The sequence below is a fragment of the Myotis yumanensis genome, unplaced genomic scaffold (genome assembly GCF_028538775.1).
Source record: "Myotis yumanensis isolate MYYU_CA2020_CCGP unplaced genomic scaffold, mMyoYum1.0.hap1 SCAF_1, whole genome shotgun sequence".
Classification (NCBI taxonomy): domain Eukaryota; kingdom Metazoa; phylum Chordata; class Mammalia; order Chiroptera; family Vespertilionidae; genus Myotis; species Myotis yumanensis.
Window position 1 is genome coordinate 229,318,110 of NW_027223752.1, and position 18,886 is coordinate 229,336,995.

Here is an 18,886-nt window from a genome sequence, read left to right on the forward strand (position 1 = left end):
CAACTGGTATGGAAACGTTCGTGTGCAGAATTTGGGTAATCCTGTTAAGTGACATCCTGGGTTACAGTGTGATCAATTGTGTGTCATCTTTGCATGTGGTTCCATGAAAGTAGGGTTGATTAAGAAACACAGTCTGGACAGAGCAGATCCAGGGTCTGACTCTCGGGAAACATGCAAAAACACATTTTCCAAGTCAACACCTAAATTCATACCAGAGTTTAAGACAGGGTGCCAAGTTCTTAACATGGCAGGGGTGCCATGTTTATAACTTTCATTTTTGTAAGTTTTGAGCTTATGTGATTGCAGGGATTCCTTGAAAATGCACCTTCAAGAAATGCCTTGGTTTTAGAAAGGATACAACAATGGTTTTAAAAAATAAAAGAATAAAAAAACAATTTCTCAAGCTAAAATTAAAACCCTAGAGTAAATTTTAAAATTATTTGCTTAGCAATTTCTGAGTCTGACTTGCTCCATTCTTGGTGTATTTTAATTTAAAATAATACTGAATCAAACTTTTCCAAAATTAACTATGCTCAATCCTTAGTGTAGTGGTTTCAATTTAGAATCATACGGGATTAAACTTTTCAAAAATTAACCTGTCTGAAGAATTAGCCATCAACAACCATCTATTATACAACTGGAACAGATAATGGACTGAATTAAGTAGAAAACAACAGTTTTGATAACTGGGGGAGGGGGAGGGTATAATAAGTTTTAGATAATATAAAATCAATATTGACCCTTAAAATGTATGTTGTTAATCCCTGAAGCAGAAAAAAGCATATAGTTTTGTCCTCTGATAAATCAATGGCTATTTACTATAATGTGCTGGTTACACAGGTTTAAATAAATTTAATAAACTTCCCAATGGTGGTTCATTTTATTTTTGATATTTGTAGTCGTGTTTTATAGCCTGCCCATCACATCGAGATTTCTCCATCAAACTGCTTTCAGAGCTCTGCATTTTCTCCATTAGCAACAGTATGTCCAGTCTGACTCTTGCCACGGATGCCAAATGTAAAGCCTTCCCCCATAATAATTTATGAGCTTTTTCCATGAAGTTTTATTTGTTCCAACTAAAGAGTTCACGTTCCCATCCATGCCTTTGGGGCATCGAGTGAAAAATCTTCAAACAGAAAGCAACTTGTGACTTGAATGATTTTTAAACAATGACAACATTATTATATTCCCTGAGCATAGCAGGGTTTCTGTTCCCAGATCTCATGCTCATTAATCAGACTCCAAACTTACATCTAAAACAATACAGCCGCATTATACGAAAATTCCTCCCTAACTGCGGACTTGGATGAAGCAGGATATAAAACTCCGGAGCCCGATTTATATTTTCCTATAATTAAAGGCCACTATGTGCCACTAACTTCAAAATCTGCAGATGGTTGTTTGATATTTTGCAAATGAGCTCATCTCACATATGGACAAAAATGCTATAGTGAATAGATGAGCTACAAAAGGGCCTCATTTAGATATTTGCTCTAATGCCAAATCATCAAACTCTTTACTGCCCACAAGACTCAGCCCAAAGTCAGAGTGGTAATATCTTCATGCTATTAAGTTTCTATTGAGCTCAGTATTTTTGTTTATACTTTGCCAAAACTCAGGCAAACTGATATCTGTAATAGCTGTGCTTAAAAAGACTCAACGAGTCTCAGGAGAACCAAACAGCTCTTGACAGATAGTCCTGGCAGATTCCCACGTGATAGCTTTAATAGATGTCACATTTTGGCTAAACAGTGGTTTTGCTAAGTTTTGGTTTTTTTCTTTTTATGTTTCAGAGAAAGAGATCTGGCACAGAGAGATGAGGCTTCATAATATTTTTCAGAGGAAGCAGCATTCAACGGAGTCACTTCGGGCGGAGATAACATGTGGGCCAGAGGATCAGGTGTAGGAAGGGAGGTTGGAACATGTAGGTTGAGAAGATAAAAGAGATTCAAAAGAAACAGATAAAGAAGAAGGTACAGCAGATCTCAAGCCAAAGCAGGGGAACCCCTCCAATCCAACTCAGAAGACTCTGCCACCTTCTGTAACTGATCATGAAAAAAAAAAAAAGGCACGTGAGAACCCAAAGACCGCAGTGCTCTCAAGTCTGGGTTGTCAACACAAGGAGGATATTGACCAAGTCCTGGTTGCTGGGCTCTGGATCTCATTAGCTGGCCAAAGTGTGATTGAAGTGCTTTGGTCCAATTTCTCCTGGCCAGAGTATACTGGTTCGAAAAGGCCTCAAAGATGACGTGAATTAAACTCTTTCTGTGATGATGATAGAGCAATGGCAGAAAAAGAAAACGAGTCTATCTAGGTAACAGATTTTAGTGCAGACATTGGGCTTTATATACAGGTCTGAATGAGCCTATGCAACACAACTCAATTCTCAGGGGAGGCCCCAGGGCTTCAGTGCATGCCGAATACACTCGCTCTCCTTCACTAATTCAAAATATCAAAGAACACTCCAATTCTGCCCTCTAAGGAGCCCAAGGGCTACATATACGTAACAGAGAAATTGGTGGATATAACATGTTCAATTTTCTACTGTAACTAAGTATATTACTTTATATGGCATTGGGTGCTTCACTGGTATATAAAAAAAATCCAACCACGAGAAGGCAGCTTCAGAGGCACTCAGACAGATCTGGGTCGTCAAAACAACACCCCATTATTCTATCTCGCATTTTTCCCATCAAGAAAGGTACTTAGTGAAATGCAGAGTTGGGGCATGCCATAAAAGCTTACATGTCCATGCTTTCCTAATAAATCCTGGGACAGTTAGTCATACGATGTGACTTCATCTTTCATGTTTGGAGATGCTGACCTTAGGCATCTACATAGTCATTCACCCTCTGATATTAACTATGTATTACATCATGTGGAAATACATGCAGCTAATGAAATGTACCCAGCCAAATGAAAATGGTAACTTCAAAAAGAGTGACAGAATTTACTGCTCCACTTTTTCTTACAAATAAAATGCATAACGTTCTCTCAGTGGTTTATTAAGAAAACAAGATTGTAATTGTGACGTTTCTTCTTCATAGCCACAAAACTACATCAAAATAGATATTCTGACATAATAGCCACGTTATCAACTTGATGTTGATTTTACAGCCAATTGGCTTATCCAGGGAAGAAGTGAAGTAGGTTGAACAGCCTTATGAGATTTATCGTCTCAAGAAACAAAACATTAGAAAGAAGGTGACAGTCTCATAAGATTATTCAAAGTGCTCAACATTTTTATATTTGTATTTTATTTTGAAGAACACGAGTTATTAGATGAAAGCACTCATTGGTGAAGAAGCAAGTATGGATACAATCTAAAATGCTTAATTATGGTTTGACTGTATTAAAAAAATGCCCCTTCTTACATGTGTTGGATAGCACAGGAAAAATGCTTTGTGTGTGATACCATTCAATTGTGAGACTAATAGGTTCAGTATGTAACTCCTGGTTTTGCTGGGTAGCAATAACATGATAGATCACTGAACTTGGAGGGTCTTTCATTGGGTTGGCTGAAACCATTGTTGACTCTGGCTGTTATTTACATTACCTCTAATTTCCCAAACACCTACCAGTTACTGAATAATGCAATGGTTTACTAAACACATGCAGCAAAATTCCCATGATGCATTCAGATACATGGACCAATGGCTGAGCATTTCCTACCTGTGTACTCAGGTGGGCAAAGGCAAGTGTAGTTGTTAATCCCATCAACGCAAGTAGAATTATTTTCACAGTCATTATCCTCACAGTCATCAATATTGATTTCACAGTGTTCTCCTTCAAATCCATCAGCACAAATACACCTGAACACCAAAGGGGGGAAAAGTAAAAATAATAATAATAACAACTCTGCATTTAAAAAATATGTGGTCTACATATTTTAAAATAATAAATACCCTTATCAATTGCAGAACTTTTAACTACAAAAAATTGATTTTTATTTTTTATTTTTATTTTTTTTATTTTTTTTATTTTTTAAATATATTTTATTGATTTTTTTTACAGAGAGGAAGGGAGAGAGATAGAGAGTTAGAAACATCGATGAGAGAGAAACACCGATCAGCTGCCTCCTGCACATCTCCTACTGGGGAAGTGCCCGGAACCCAGGTACATGCCCTTGACCGGAATCGAACCTGGGACCTTTCAGTCCGCAGGCCGACGCTCTATCCACTGAGCCAAACCGGTTTCGGCCAAAAAATTGATTTTTAAATGACATGTTGTAGGCTTTCATTTAAGGTAATATCCTGCAAATCAGAAGCTATTCGAAAATAATTAATGCTGGCTGGAAATGGCCCTGTAAGTCAATAAATCCAATATATCTGCAGATCTACAACTCAGGCAAAATTTACTCTATTTTAATCTCAAGTTGTGCTCTAATAAAATAATCAATACTTCTTTGCTCACAAGTGACGAGGAACTGGTTCTGATTTTTTAAAAAATGACAACACCTACTACCCTATGTATAATGTTCTTGATGTCTCAAAACAAAACAAAAAGGGAATTTGAAAAACAAATTTTGTCTTCCTTGCAATTATAAAATGTGAATGTTCTCTTTATGTCTCAACAAATGCAATTTTTTTTCCATTGGCATAAAACTCTGTACATTTCATCTTGCTAGGTATCAGAATAATCTTTGAAAAGCCTTGAAGAAAAAGAGACAGTTTCATAACAGAATGCAGAAATGAAGCCTATTTATTATAAAAAGTGATATTCCTAACAAGCTTTAGTAGTACATTAGCATTCTTATGCAAAATTATTAGTGTCATCATAAGAACTCTATTTCATAATTCATGAAGTACATTTGAGGTAATTGTACTGTATGATTAAATAATTTCAGATTAAAAATGTTCACAGCATGGTTGTCTTCTTATATTGGGGGTTGGAAATGAATCATTAATTTTCTATTTCAGTGGGACCTACATCTTTTCATTACACACTGTCTTTAAAGTAATACACACAGCAACAAATGAATATATAACTTTCAGTAGGAGACTAGTTGGTTATTGATTAGCATAATGTAGCCACTCCATTGTCTTGATCTAATCTAACTTGATTAATCATAATGTGTGCATGTACATGTTTTACCATTTCTGGATTTTGTAGCTGCCTGAGCTGAAAATACTGAAACACCTCTATTTGTTTTTATGTTGCAATATCTTAGAGAGGGACTCACACATGTTGTTCTTGTGAATTGATTCCTGGAATTCATTTTAAAATAACGTTCCCAGATTTGAAAAGAAGAATGTGTATTTGCTTAGTTATTCTTGCTCCAATACTTCAGAAACAGATCACAGACTAATGAATGACCTACCAGAATCCATCTTTGTCACCTTCTTTCAAGTGGCAAGTTCCTCCATGTTTACATGGGTTACTGATACATGCATGAATTGGGACATCGCAGTCCTGCCCCTGGAGAAGGAATGGCCAAGCAGAGTCGGGTGGAAGTAAAGTAATTGTTAGCACAATAAAATAAGGTAGTTGACAGCACACTAAAATGAGGCAGGCCCAGTAATGAGAGCTAGGCTTTCAGATCATAGCTCCTATGACAGCTTCGACTCACCTTGAAACCATATGGACAGGTACAGCGATAAAAGTCAACTGGATCATTGTTACAGGTGCCATCATTTTTGCATGGATTTGATAAGCAAGGATTACACTTAGCTAAAATAGTCACATCCACAGGACCTAAAAAGTAAGTGAAAATTAATGAGAAACTGGTGCTTTCTATTTTTAGATCACTTAGGATTATTTTAATGCTTTAATGTAACAGTATATTTCGTATAGAAGTTATCAGTCACATATCTATATATAAGTCTCTTCCATGACAAAACCAGAAATCAGCATCATCATATTATGTGCAAGAATGCAACAGGAGGCCTTTTCATTGAGGGATAGTGAGACTCCCCAACATCAGAGTGGGAGTCTGGGCTTTGATTTAGGTGGTTAGTACCCGATGTTAATCATGCTAATGTTACAGGGTCAGTCCCTTCACCAAGCAACTAGCTTCAGTAGTTGAGCTCCATGGCCACTGCCTGTATCTTAATTTCAGCCAGATGCCATGGAGAGACATGTCACCCATCCCAAAGAGGACTGTGTGTGTATCAGTGTGTGCATGTACATTGGGAGATGGGTGGGTGAGTTTTATGAATAAGTAAAAACTCATCAGTTAAAATATAAATTCATCAACTAAACATGAAATATTATGCACCTGCCCTGATAACATTAGTTCAGTAGTATTATTTTCATACAGGAGATACAAAAAAACAAAAAAGCAAAAACACACCATGTTTATGCACATGGAAACAAACCAAACACACGATCTCCTTCTGTATCATCCTTACCCAGAAGGATTTCCCAATGAAACGATCTCTACTTGCTATCCCACTTTTTGGAAAATATGTTTTTTTTTTTAAAAAACTCATGATCCCTAAAAAGTTTGGATTCAAAGCAGATTCAGTTGCAGCCCTTTTCCTTTGGTGGCACATATTTATCCCATAAATGGCTAACAGTGTAGAACTTGCACTGTCCTCACTTAAATTATGTTCCACCGATGCTGCTTTGCACTGGTGGTGAGACCTCACTAGATGGTCTCTTGGCAACTGTCAGATGAGGACATTCTATCAAGGTGAAATCTTTATATATAAAACTAGAGGCCTGATGCATGAAATTCGTGCAAGAGGCTCGGCCCTTGCAGCCCTGGCTCCATCCGGAAACTCATCTGGATGGTTGTTCTGCTGTTTGGTCTAATTAGCATGTTAGCTCTTTATTATATAGGATACAAATATTTTAATCATGTCTCCGCTATCACTGGTCTCTCTAAAAGACTTTATCCTCATTGAAACAGCAGCAACAATCTCAATCAGATGTTTGATCACATGTCCTTTTTAGCAATGTTATTTGAGTGGATTGTACAGCATGCTCCCCTTTACTGTCACTGCTCTAACCTTCCAAGGAACCTCTCCCCAAACAGTTGTATGGCTTCTGCTCATATAAAGTACCTTTCATCATATTTCTCTACCAATCAGAGTTCATGTCTGTGAGTTTTTAGTCTAACAACAAAAACTCATGTATGAAAGAGAATATGGGCATGAAAACTGCATTTTTTTTCTTTAAATATATCTTTATTGATTCCAGGGAGAGGGAGAGAAACATCAATGACGAGAGAGAATCATTGATTGGCTGCTTCCTGCACATCCCCTACTAGGGATTGAACCTGCAACCTGGGCATGTGCCCTGACTTGGAATTGAATCGTGACTTCCTGGTTCATGGGTCCATGCCCAACCATTGAGTCACACCAGCCAGGCAAAACTTCATATCTTAATAGCATTTTCTCACCCTAGGAAGTGCCAGCCAAGCACGTATAATGGTTTTTGAAGTAAAATAAAAAACAGAATAGTTCCCTGTATTATTCAATTTTTCTATCAATAAGAAGCTTGAAATATAGAGATTCCTCTTTCTATTTAACCATTTGAAATGCATGACAGATCTGGGGATGGTGGTGTTAACAGGAAGGGGTATTGTTTGCTTCTAGTGACACCTCAGCCATTAAGGGTGGCCTTGACAATGGCCCCTTCACTTTTTCTTGGAAACCAGTATAACTAATGCAGCCGCTATATCAAATTGCAGCTGGGAAATTTCTGGGATTAACACTGAAGTGATCTTTATAGAAATTCAATTTCTCACCCCTCCCAACTTATTTATCAATCAAGGACAAAACTTTAGCTAGTCAGCATATTGCAGAAATGAATGGTGGCAGTTATTTAAAGCAGAAAGTTAAATTAATGAAATACTCCACAATAAATGACTTTGTATTTGCTAAAGTTATCACACTTAGAATCAGCGATAGGAAAGGAAATAGCTAACTGGTAATGGATTCCTTAGCTAGGCCAGAAGGAAAAAGAACCTAATCTTGAACAAAGGCATTGGATAAAGCAGCTAAGACTGCATCCGGCAAAACGGCATGTCAGCAAATGCTAGGACTGGACACGTTCGTCTGGCCACTTCCCAAGACCTTGAGAAAAATTGTCTTTTTGTCTATTTCTGTGCTTTCAACCTCGTAAGGCTGTGGTTGAATAGAGGAGTTCAGGGTTGACAGTTTCTAAGTTTATTTTATGGAATGTGACATTCTTCAAAAATTATGTTTGATTATTTAAATGAGACACTAAAGGGAGGAAAAACTGGATACGTGGATACATTTTGAAGAATTCAATAGAGTATGCAGGTGACAAAATTGCCAGGCTGACATAGTCCCTGTCGAGTTTAACACAAGGCCAAGATTCATTTAATAAATACCCATTGAACAGTATCATATTAATATGTACAATATGAGTTCACTGCATTGGTTTCTGATATAGCTAATCCTGCTTAATTATTTTCTATCTGGAAATTCTTACTGGAATACAAAGGGAGATCATTGTTCCCTTGTATCTGTTCAGTTTAGCTAAAGGAATAAAAATAATCAGCTTCACTACATACGCAGGCCTCTTCTGACACTTTCTTAAACCCACGAACTGTTTTGGTGACATCAAGGTGGGGAAAGTAGCAAAATACTGAGTTCTAACTCCCTCAGGTTGGAAAGTTGCTACTATTTGCTTCTCCTTTTAAAAATACTTCTTTGAAAGTCAGCTCTTAATGATAATTTCTTATTTCTAGTACTCAAGTCTGAGTAAAGGGTGATTCAAAAGCTGTTTGTAACTTATATAAATTCCAAATAGCAGCATCCTCTGGTATGCCCAAATACTTTAACTTCCTTTCTGCTTTATTTAGACTGGAATTCCACCTAACTAAACATCCTTCTTATGCTGTGACTTATACATTTACATGGTTTATCTAAACCTTATTTCCCTGTTCTAATCCCTTGGAACTACAGTTGACCCTTGAATGATTCAGGGGTCAGGGGCACTGAACCCAAATCAGCTGAACATCTGCATATAACTCTTGATTCCCCAAAAGGTGTCTCTCAGTAGCCATGGGGATTGTTCCAGATCCTCTAGTGGATGTCATAATGCTCAGGTACTCAAGTCCCCTATATAAAATGGTGCAGGTCAATGAGCACAGTCTGCCCTCAGACTCCCAATTGCAGACAGAAAGCACTACAGGTATTTACTGAAAACACACACACAACAACAAAAAAACACACAAAACAGACAAAGAAACAAAAAACAAAAACAAAAAAAACCTCATGTATAAATGGACCCATGCAGCTCAAACTCATGTTTTTCAAGTGGCAACTATGCCTTGTATCTGGTTTTCTCCTGTCATTCATTTTCCTACCCATGTCTTGCTTCTTTTATAAGACCATCTTTCATCTCCTGTTTGTCTTCAATTTATGATTGACTTTCTGCCCAGGACACTTTCTCAGAGATCCTTTTCTGTAAAGCTCTTATTCAAGGGGAATGATATCTTTACTCTGCTTCCATAATAAGATGGTATCAAAGTTAAAGGAAGGCGCTAAAAAAAGTCATAATGAAATAGTGAAGAATTTGCACAGCTCTCTAGAAGCAAACCAACACTTGCAGGATTTTACAAATTTGATTAGTCTCAGGTGAAAAGAAGGGGCCCAAGGAACAGGAAATAGAAAAGCCTTTTAGCATAACGCATAGTAACGGACAGAAAATCGGAAATCTATCAACCCAAGTTAGTAACCTAAATTTGTCTCTTAAACGTGTAAAGTTAGGAGAATGTTGGCAGCCATTTCAATGGGTGGTTTTCAGCATTAAATGAGATGCTAATGAAAGTTTGAGTACACACTACAGTGAGAGCTAGCACAGAAGCCTCAGTGAGTTCTGACCCTCCTCCCCAGAGTCCAAATAATTGGGTGACGGGGGGAACATGTGTGGTTTACTGAAAAGGAGACACACAGTCTTCCTCTGCTTGTTTACCAAAATTTAACACAGACACTGGAAAATTAGAGCTTGCCATTCATTCATTCATCACAAGTTCACTGAGTACCTTTTGTCTATGTCAGGAGCTGCTCAAATTTGGACAAACTGTAAGGGCTATTATTATCAAAACCCTGGGGGAATGGAAGTGGGTGCCAAGAGATAATTATGCATTGAGCAACAACACTCAGAGTTGACAATTTTACATTTTTAAGACTGAAAGTTTGATTTGTAAATTCGGTATGGACAGCCACCAGAAATAACAGTACAACACAGAAAAAGGAGGAGAGGTTCTCTTTAAGGAATGACAGCTTGCTGCAATATAACTTTGCAATTTTCATTCTTTCCTTGTTCCCAAAGTAAACTGGTTACGAGAATTGTTAAGCCCTAACTGGTTTGGCTCAGTGGATAGAGCGTCGGCCTGCGGACTCAAGGGTCCCAGGTCCGATTCCGGTCAAGGGCATGTACCTTGGTTGCAGGCACATCCCCAGTAGGGAGTGTGCAGGAGGCCGCTGATCAATGTTTCTCTCTCATCGATGTTTCTAGCTCTCTATCCCTCTCCCTTCCCCTCTGTAAAGAATCAATAAAATATATATTTTTAAAAAAATTGTTAAATTAGTTCCAAAACATTAGCCCTCTTAATATCTGTGTTATAGAGAAGAAAACAAATCTAGCTCCAAGGATACAGGATTTACTAATGTCACTGAAATGAAAGAGGCTAGTCTAAGGACTGATTTAAGACTCGGTCTTGATTTAAGAGTGCCTTCCAGCATCAGCTATCTGGACTGGAGGTGTGTTTAGCTTAATAATTCAAAGGGAAATGAAAAGAAAGTTTGGTTAACAATTTGTCTTTGTCAGTTACTTTAATCTTTAATGGAAGAACTGCCGGACCTCAAATCCATTAAAGCTTGTAGGCAGCCTTGCTTACTTGACTCAAATCACGAGCTGCGCACCTGACACCAATACTGCCACCCACTGAGAATTGTATCTCACTTTGATTTATGGCTGAAAACTCCAGACACAAATTTCTAGCTATATCCCAGAGCCTGCCTTCATTCTGGTATTCCTTAGAAACATGAGTCAAATAACAAAATTGTCTAGCACTACACTTGTAAGAAGTCTAAGGTATGTCAAAGACAACTAAAAAGAAAATGTAGGGGGTATTTGAGGTTGGGCACAATTTAATAAGAGGTTTTCATTTAAAACCAAATACTCTGCATTCCACTTGCTATTACATTATTGCATTTCTTAAGCATGAATACCAATCACATATTTTAAAATTCCATCATTAAGTCATTCAATTATCAGGTATTTATTGAGGATCTATTGTGTGCAGGATACTATGCTAAGTTTTGGGAATTCAAAGCCAAGTGAAATAGTTGAGTTTTTCAAGGCATATTTGTATCAACTACAGAACGCAGCTGTCTGAGAATGTGGGTAATGGAAATGTATGTTTTTGAATATGTTTTAAGTTTCTGCAAGCGATCAAGGGGAGTAATTCACTAAATGTGTGAGAATATGAATCTGAAATTCAAAAGAAAAGTCATGACTAGATATTTGAAGCCATGAGGTTGAGATCAATTAATTTAATAAGGCTAAGGAGAGGCCCCCATGCATGGTAATATTAAAGAGTGGTGAAAAAACAAGAGTGGTAAGAGGAGTCAGCATAGGAATAAAGGCAAAGAGAATGCGCAAGAAAGAGTTGTGGCAACAACTATCTAAGAGTCTAAAGAAGCCATGGAAATAGTCAAGATGGAAGTCGCTGGTATCTCTATAGTTTTATTGGAGGGGTGGGGATGGTCATGAGATAATAGGTGGTTAAAATCCCATAAGTCGCCCTAAGTGGTTTGGCTCAGTGGATAGAGCGTCGGCCTGCGGACTGAAGGGTCCCAGGTTTGATTCCGGTCAAGGGCATGTACCTTGGTTGCGGGCACATCCCCAGTAGGGGGTGTGCAGGAGGCAGCTGATGGATATTTCTAACTCTCTATCCCTCCCCTTCCTCTCTGTAAAAAATCAATAAAATATAAAAAAAAATCCCAAAAATCTGCATAAAAATCCCATAAATGGTTAAAAAACAAAGGCTGGGTATTACACCCCTGGAATCACCTGGTGTGGCCATTTGCTGCATACACATGCAACCTTAGGCCAGTAAATGAATTTCTTGAGTTACATCTAAATGCAAAATATCAATAATTATTTTATGGAATTATTGCATCAGAGAGAATGTGAATGTATTTATTTAAGAAAAAATACTAATCATTGATTCTCATCACTTATGAAAATAAATGTCTGCTAAAATCTTCTAGTGTTTTAAAATCTAAAATGTATAATAAAAATAGTCCTTGTTTATTTCTTAGTCTGTAAAGGTATTTGTTTTATTACACACACACACACACACACACACACACACACACACATATATTGCTGACAGTATTACAGATGTTCCCCATTCCCCTTTTACTCCCCTCCCTTATTTGTTTTTTAAAGATGGTGTTTTGGGCAAATAACTAGTACACACCTGAATATTTCTTTAGCAAGTGAGAAAATCATAATCCTGCAAACATAAGGTTATTTCAAAATTATAACTATGTATTAGTAGTGTCAATAAAAACATAAAAAGTGACAAAGTTCTAAAGCTACTTAAAAATGATATTCTGAGTTTTTATTATTTCTAATTTGGGCTAAATTATTTAATAGCCTTCATACTTTATTTCAATCACTAAGGACAATAGCAACCAATAATTTTGAGACATAAAAGACCTCCAGCTTGTTAAAAACTCCTCCCAAAAAGAAGATGTTGTTCTTGCTGAGAAAAACAACAATATTACAATGTAATTGCTGGAAGATACAGAAATTCCCCCAGGAATTCCAGAATCTAGAAGATTCTTAACATATAAAATTAGAGGAAGAGACAACCACGTGGTGGTAAAATGTCGAACATCATGGGATACAAAAGAGCCTCAAGTTTTCTTGACCCTTTAGCTGACCTTTACTAAAAGAGGAACTTTGACACCATATCTCTGTATCTTTACTTGAGCTCATGGCTATCAGACAGAGCCCATTGCGCCTTTCCCTCTCATCTCACTCTGTTCCACTTGACTCAGAGTCTCCCGATAGCCTGATAGGTCTGGTGGTGGTATCAGTTATAGTTCCATAATTGTTTTGTTTGAATATATAACATTAATATCATATGTACATACATATACATATATACATACACACACATATATTTCTTTTCCTATCACCAAATTTCCATATGGTTTTGGAATTATCTATTTAAACAGATCCATTGGTAAACTCTAAGCTCCATGAGGGCAGAGTTTCTTCTCTGCTTTACTTCTTGTATTCTTAACACCTTAGAACTATCTATGCCTGGTACATAACAGGAACTCAAATAATATTTGTTGAATGAAAAAAGGAACATATCATTCATTTGCATTAGACTCTTCACTCCTTAGCACATTCAAGGGTTTAATAAATGTATGTCACATTAACCATGAACTGTTTAGTTGTCTGTGTAGCTAAATCTTCCTGAACCAAGAGCAATACAGGTAATATTAGACATTAAAATATTTTACATCCCATGCTGACTTTCTCAATGAAAACCCGGGGAGGGCAAAAACCTCGGTCTTATTTTGAACTGCTTAATCATTCTAATTTCCTCTGATATCTGAAAGATGAGAGCAGGACCTCTGGGTTACAAAAACAAGTCATATCCATTTGTTTCCCACTCAGGAATGTTTTACAGGGTATTAATTCAATATGCTCTGATCATTTATTTTATCTCATTAGTTTCTTCCATTGTTTTTAATTTTAAAACTTTATTTAAAAAGGGAACTTGATAATATCTATGGACTCACGAGTTTGCTCTGCTGAAACTATGAGATTATACCATAAATAAAATACTCTGAAAATGTAGTATAAAAATTGTTGTGAAAAAATTAATTACTCAAGATAATAGCCCAGTCTTTCCTAGCAGAGGAAACTCCTAAATTATATTTAATTATAGCTATGTAAACATGTCTTCAAATAAAGAATATTCCTCTTTTTGCTGTAATTTAAATTACATATTTACAAACCTTAATAGGAGGAGTGTGTACTTACATGTTTTCATGAATAAAATAAAACACATTAAACTGGCATAACTACAGGAAAAATTTCATTAAAATATAAACAATTCAAATTATAAAATACTTAAGGAGCATCATTTTATCGCTTTTAAGCACTCAGATTTCCTACACTGAATTATTCTAATTGAAAATTAGGACACTTTGCCTCCTACCAATCCGTTTATTTATGTTAATATGTATAGCAGCATGTGAGTGGTTCAAACTTTCATTTTCTCAATAGTGGGGGGAGGGCATCTTATTTATAGTGATAATTTGTTTTGAAAATATTTTTACTGAAAATTAGGACATCAACTTCAGCTGCAAGCTCTGCAGTCAGGCAGGACTCAAGTCTGGCTCCTTCACTCAGCAGCTGAGTGATTTTTAATTAAATCATCTCCCTACATTACAGTATTTTATTCTCTCAAATGTGGAAATAATTGTACCTACTATAGGAATGATGTGAAAATTTAGATATACATAGCTACATAAAATTCTCAGCACAATGCAAACTGCTCTGTACAAACTGGATTTCGTTGTTGTTGTCACTGTTGTTATTTTTAGTAGTCGTGGCAGAATGGGCAGAGATCCAACCTGAAATGTTATAAATGTTGAACTAGCCCAGAACCTTAATTATATTCAGGTATAGCAAAAGTGAGTACATCCTGAAGTCTGCTAAATGCGATTATGCTGTATTTGTTGACTTCTGAATGCCTACACTGCTGGCCATCTGGTGCACACCCATGGTGTTTGCTATCCAGCTTAGGGTAGCACCTTGAACATTATAGAATCTGTTAATTTGATAACTCAGTGAATATTAAACTAAACTGCCACAGTCCCGCTGAGAAGCCTAAGCCCTTAAATCATCTGTCAATTAACCAGTCTCAGCTCAACCGTTTCCTGGAGGCCCTGGAACCCCTCCAGCACTTGGCTCCTGCTCAGCTCTGCTCCTGCAGCTCCACCCAGGAGCACCCCAGTCCCACACTGGCCTGCTTCTCCACACAGCTGGCTTAGACACACCTGCACACTCACCCTTCACGGCCACATGCCTCTGAGCCCTTGGGCAACTCTTCTACCCAATATGGTAGCCACTAGCCACATGTGGCGATTTACATTCACATTTAAATTACATAAAATTTAAAATGCACTTCCTCAGTTGCACTCACCACATTATGTGCCCAACAACCATTATGGCTAGTGGCTACCACACAGGATATTGCAGACATAGTATATTTCCATCACTGCACAAAGTTCTATCAGGCAGATAGGCCAATATCCCCTCCCGCACATTTCCATTCACAGGACAGTAAGTACCTGAGACTCTATAGTCATTAACCAAATGAACAAAAAAGGTAAGTCAGATAAATCTTGATTTAAACAGACGTGTATGTACGTATGTATATATGTATACATGCATGTGTTTGGATTTGAGAACATTTAATCAATTAATGGGAACCAGGATGCTCTAAGGATGGAATAATAAATATGTAGCTTTTCTCAAATTTGTGTTACCATGACTTTTTTTTCCTGAAAAATATCTCTGGCAAACTCTAAACTTTAAGAAATATAGAGAAGCACTAGCATTTTTCAAAATAGAGTACATGTATCCTTGAGCACAGAGAAGTGTAATAGAATCAATCTGCAGTTTCTCAACTTCCCCCACACAATCTTTCTGAAACCATTCTGCCCAGTAACGTTCCTAAGAATAAGAGTTATGTCAGTTTCCCTTTCCTTTTGACAATCATCTCCATTTTAGAAAGGATAGGGTACCTCTCAGCCCACCAGCAATTCACCACAGGGCACTGCCCGGGGAAATGGAGTCAGCAAAGAACAATGTAAAATACTGCAAAGACTCTTGCAGTCAATGCACATAATCTCAGAGAGGCATTTCCAATAACATTCTACTGTCAATAACAATATTAAAATATGGGTAAATAATTATGCTGTCCCAATCAATGGTGTCCCAATCAATGGCTCGCGTATTAACGGAAATAATTCAGTTAAAATAAAAAAAACTTAAAAACTCACAGATTTTTGGTGGCAGGAAACTTTTTAAAATTTTAATTATATATACTTTTTTGTAACAAAGAACGATATAATTCTCTAAGGTATTGGAAATAGAAATTCAAGGAGAAAAACGTAAGTTCAAGGAAAAAGAAAAAAGAAGGATCTTGTTTTTGTCTTTTAAAAAAATATATTTTAATTGATTTCAGAGAAAAAGGGAGAGGGAGAGAGATAGAAACTTTAATGATGATAGAGAATCATTGATTGGCTGACTCCTGCAAACCCACAACCAGGGCATGTGCTCTTGACCGGAATTGAACCTGGGACCCTTCAGCCAACACTCTATCTACTGAACCAAACCGGCAAGGGCTTGTTTTTGTCTTTTAAAATTAACTGTTACATTAGATTCCACCAAGTACATTTAAAAGAATAATGGCAGAATTTTGTTTTAAAAGTCAAACATAGTACACTGCAAATGACATACTTTGCAACCATTGATAGCTATGGAAAAAAGCATTAGATGCCAAGTTAAAAATGTTTGTAGGGAACATAGGTTTTGAAAATTCCTTCTTTAATCAATAAATCATGGAAAGTCCCTCATCATGTTTGTTGGTCTTTTGAAGAGTTATAATAGAATTAGTGGTTAACCTATGTTGTGTGCTTCCTGTGTTTAAGGTAACATGTTCTACATATATATTTAATTCACCTAATCCTTTCCCCCCAACTATATGGAGGGATAATTGACAAATATAATGGCATATATTTAATGTGTACAATGTGATGATGAAGCATACATGAATACTGTGGAATTAAGATAATTAACACATCTGTCACTTTGCATAGTTAACATGTTTGTGTGTGGTGAAATTGCTCAAGCTCCACTCAGCAACTTTCAAGTATACAACATTGTATTATAATTATTATTATTTTTTTCTCAGAGAGGAAGGGAGAGGGAGAGAGATAGAAACATCAATGATGAGAGAAAATCATTGACAGGCAGCCTCCTGCATGTCCCCAACTAGGGGTCAAAACTGCATGTGCCCTGACACATGCCTTGACCGGGAATTGAACCATGACCTCCTGGTTCATAGGTCGACTCTCAACCATTGAGCCATACCAGCCAGGCCAACATAGTATTATTAACTACTGTGATCATACTGAACATTCCATCCTCTCAACTTATTCTTCTTATAACTGAAAGTTTGAAGCCTTTGACCTACAGCTCCCCATTTTCCTTTTCCTGCAGTCCCTGGTAACCATCATTCTATTCTATAAAATTGGCTTTTTAAAATTAAAGATTCAACATGTAATGATTTATCTGGAGTTAACAAAGCTCTTTTGGGTAGGTACTGTCATCGCCTCTGCTTACACAGGAGAAAACTGAGGCACAATGTAGCTAAACTGCTCCACAACTGCTGCAAAGTGAACCTGGTTCAGAATAGGTCAGGCTGGGCCTCAGCTCTCACACTGTGACCCCCTGTACACAATTACCCACTGTGACGCCCTGCACACTATGACCTACTGTGACCCACTGCACACTATGACCCACGGTGACCCAAAGTACACTATGACCCACTGTGACCCAATGTACACTATGACCCACGGTGACCCACTGCACACTATGACCCACGGTGACCCACTGCACACTATGACCCACTGTGACCCAATGTACACTATGACCCACGGTGACCCATTGCACACTATGACCCACTGTGACCCATGCACACTATGACCTACTGTGACCCATGCACACTAAGACCCACTGTGACCCACTGCACACTATGACTCACTGTGACCCAATGTACACTATGACCCACGGTGACCCACTGCACACTATGACCCACGGTGACCCACTGCACACTATGACCCACTGTGACCTAATGTACACTATGACCCACGGTGACCCACTGCACACTATGACCCACTGTGACCCAATGTACACTATGACCTACTGTGACCCATGCACACTATGGCCTACTGTGACCCCCTGCACACTATGACCCACGGTGACCCACTGCACACTATGACCCACGGTGACCCATGCACACTATGACCCATTGTGACCCACTGCACACTATGACCTACTGTGACCCATGCACACTAAGACCCACTGTGACCCACTGCACACTATGACTCACTGTGACCCAATGTACACTATGACCCACGGTGACCCACTGCACACTATGACCCACGGTGACCCACTGCACACTATGACCCACTGTGACCTAATGTACACTATGACCCACGGTGACCCACTGCACACTATGACCCACTGTGACCCAATGTACACTATGACCTACTGTGACCCATGCACACTATGGCCTACTGTGACCCCCTGCACACTATGACCCACGGTGACCCACTGCACACTATGACCCACGGTGACCCATGCACACTATGACCCATTGTGACCCACTGCACACTATGACCTACTGTGACCCATGCACACTAAGACCCACTGTGACCCACTGCACACTATGACTCACTGTGACCCAATGTACACTATGACCCACGGTGACCCACTGCACACTATGACCCACGGTGACCCACTGCACACTATGACCCACTGTGACCTAATGTACACTATGACCCACGGTGACCCACTGCACACTATGACCCACTGTGACCCAATGTACACTATGACCTACTGTGACCCATGCACACTATGGCCTACTGTGACCCCCTGCACACTATGACCCACGGTGACCCACTGCACACTATGACCCACGGTGACCCATGCACACTATGACTCACTGTGATCCATTGTACACTATGACCCATTGTGACCCACTGCACACTATGACCCACTGTGATCCATTGTACACTATGACCCACTGTGACCCAATGTACACTATGACCTACTTAGATACATTTTTCCCACCTAA

General features: G+C 38.2%; 1 protein-coding gene across 2 annotated transcripts in view; it reads right to left on the bottom strand.

Moving 5' to 3' along the window:
• The window catches only part of SLIT2 (slit guidance ligand 2), a 355,443-nt gene that overhangs the window by 45,653 nt on the left and 290,904 nt on the right, over positions 1-18,886 (bottom strand). For both annotated transcript variants that reach the window (XM_070398759.1, XM_070398751.1), the window contains 3 exons: positions 5,570-5,694; positions 5,321-5,418; positions 3,673-3,812 (listed from right to left, as the gene is read on the bottom strand). In XM_070398759.1, the coding sequence (XP_070254860.1) occupies positions 3,673-3,812; positions 5,321-5,418; positions 5,570-5,694 (363 nt within the window). The remainder of the gene's footprint in view (positions 1-3,672; positions 3,813-5,320; positions 5,419-5,569; positions 5,695-18,886) is intronic.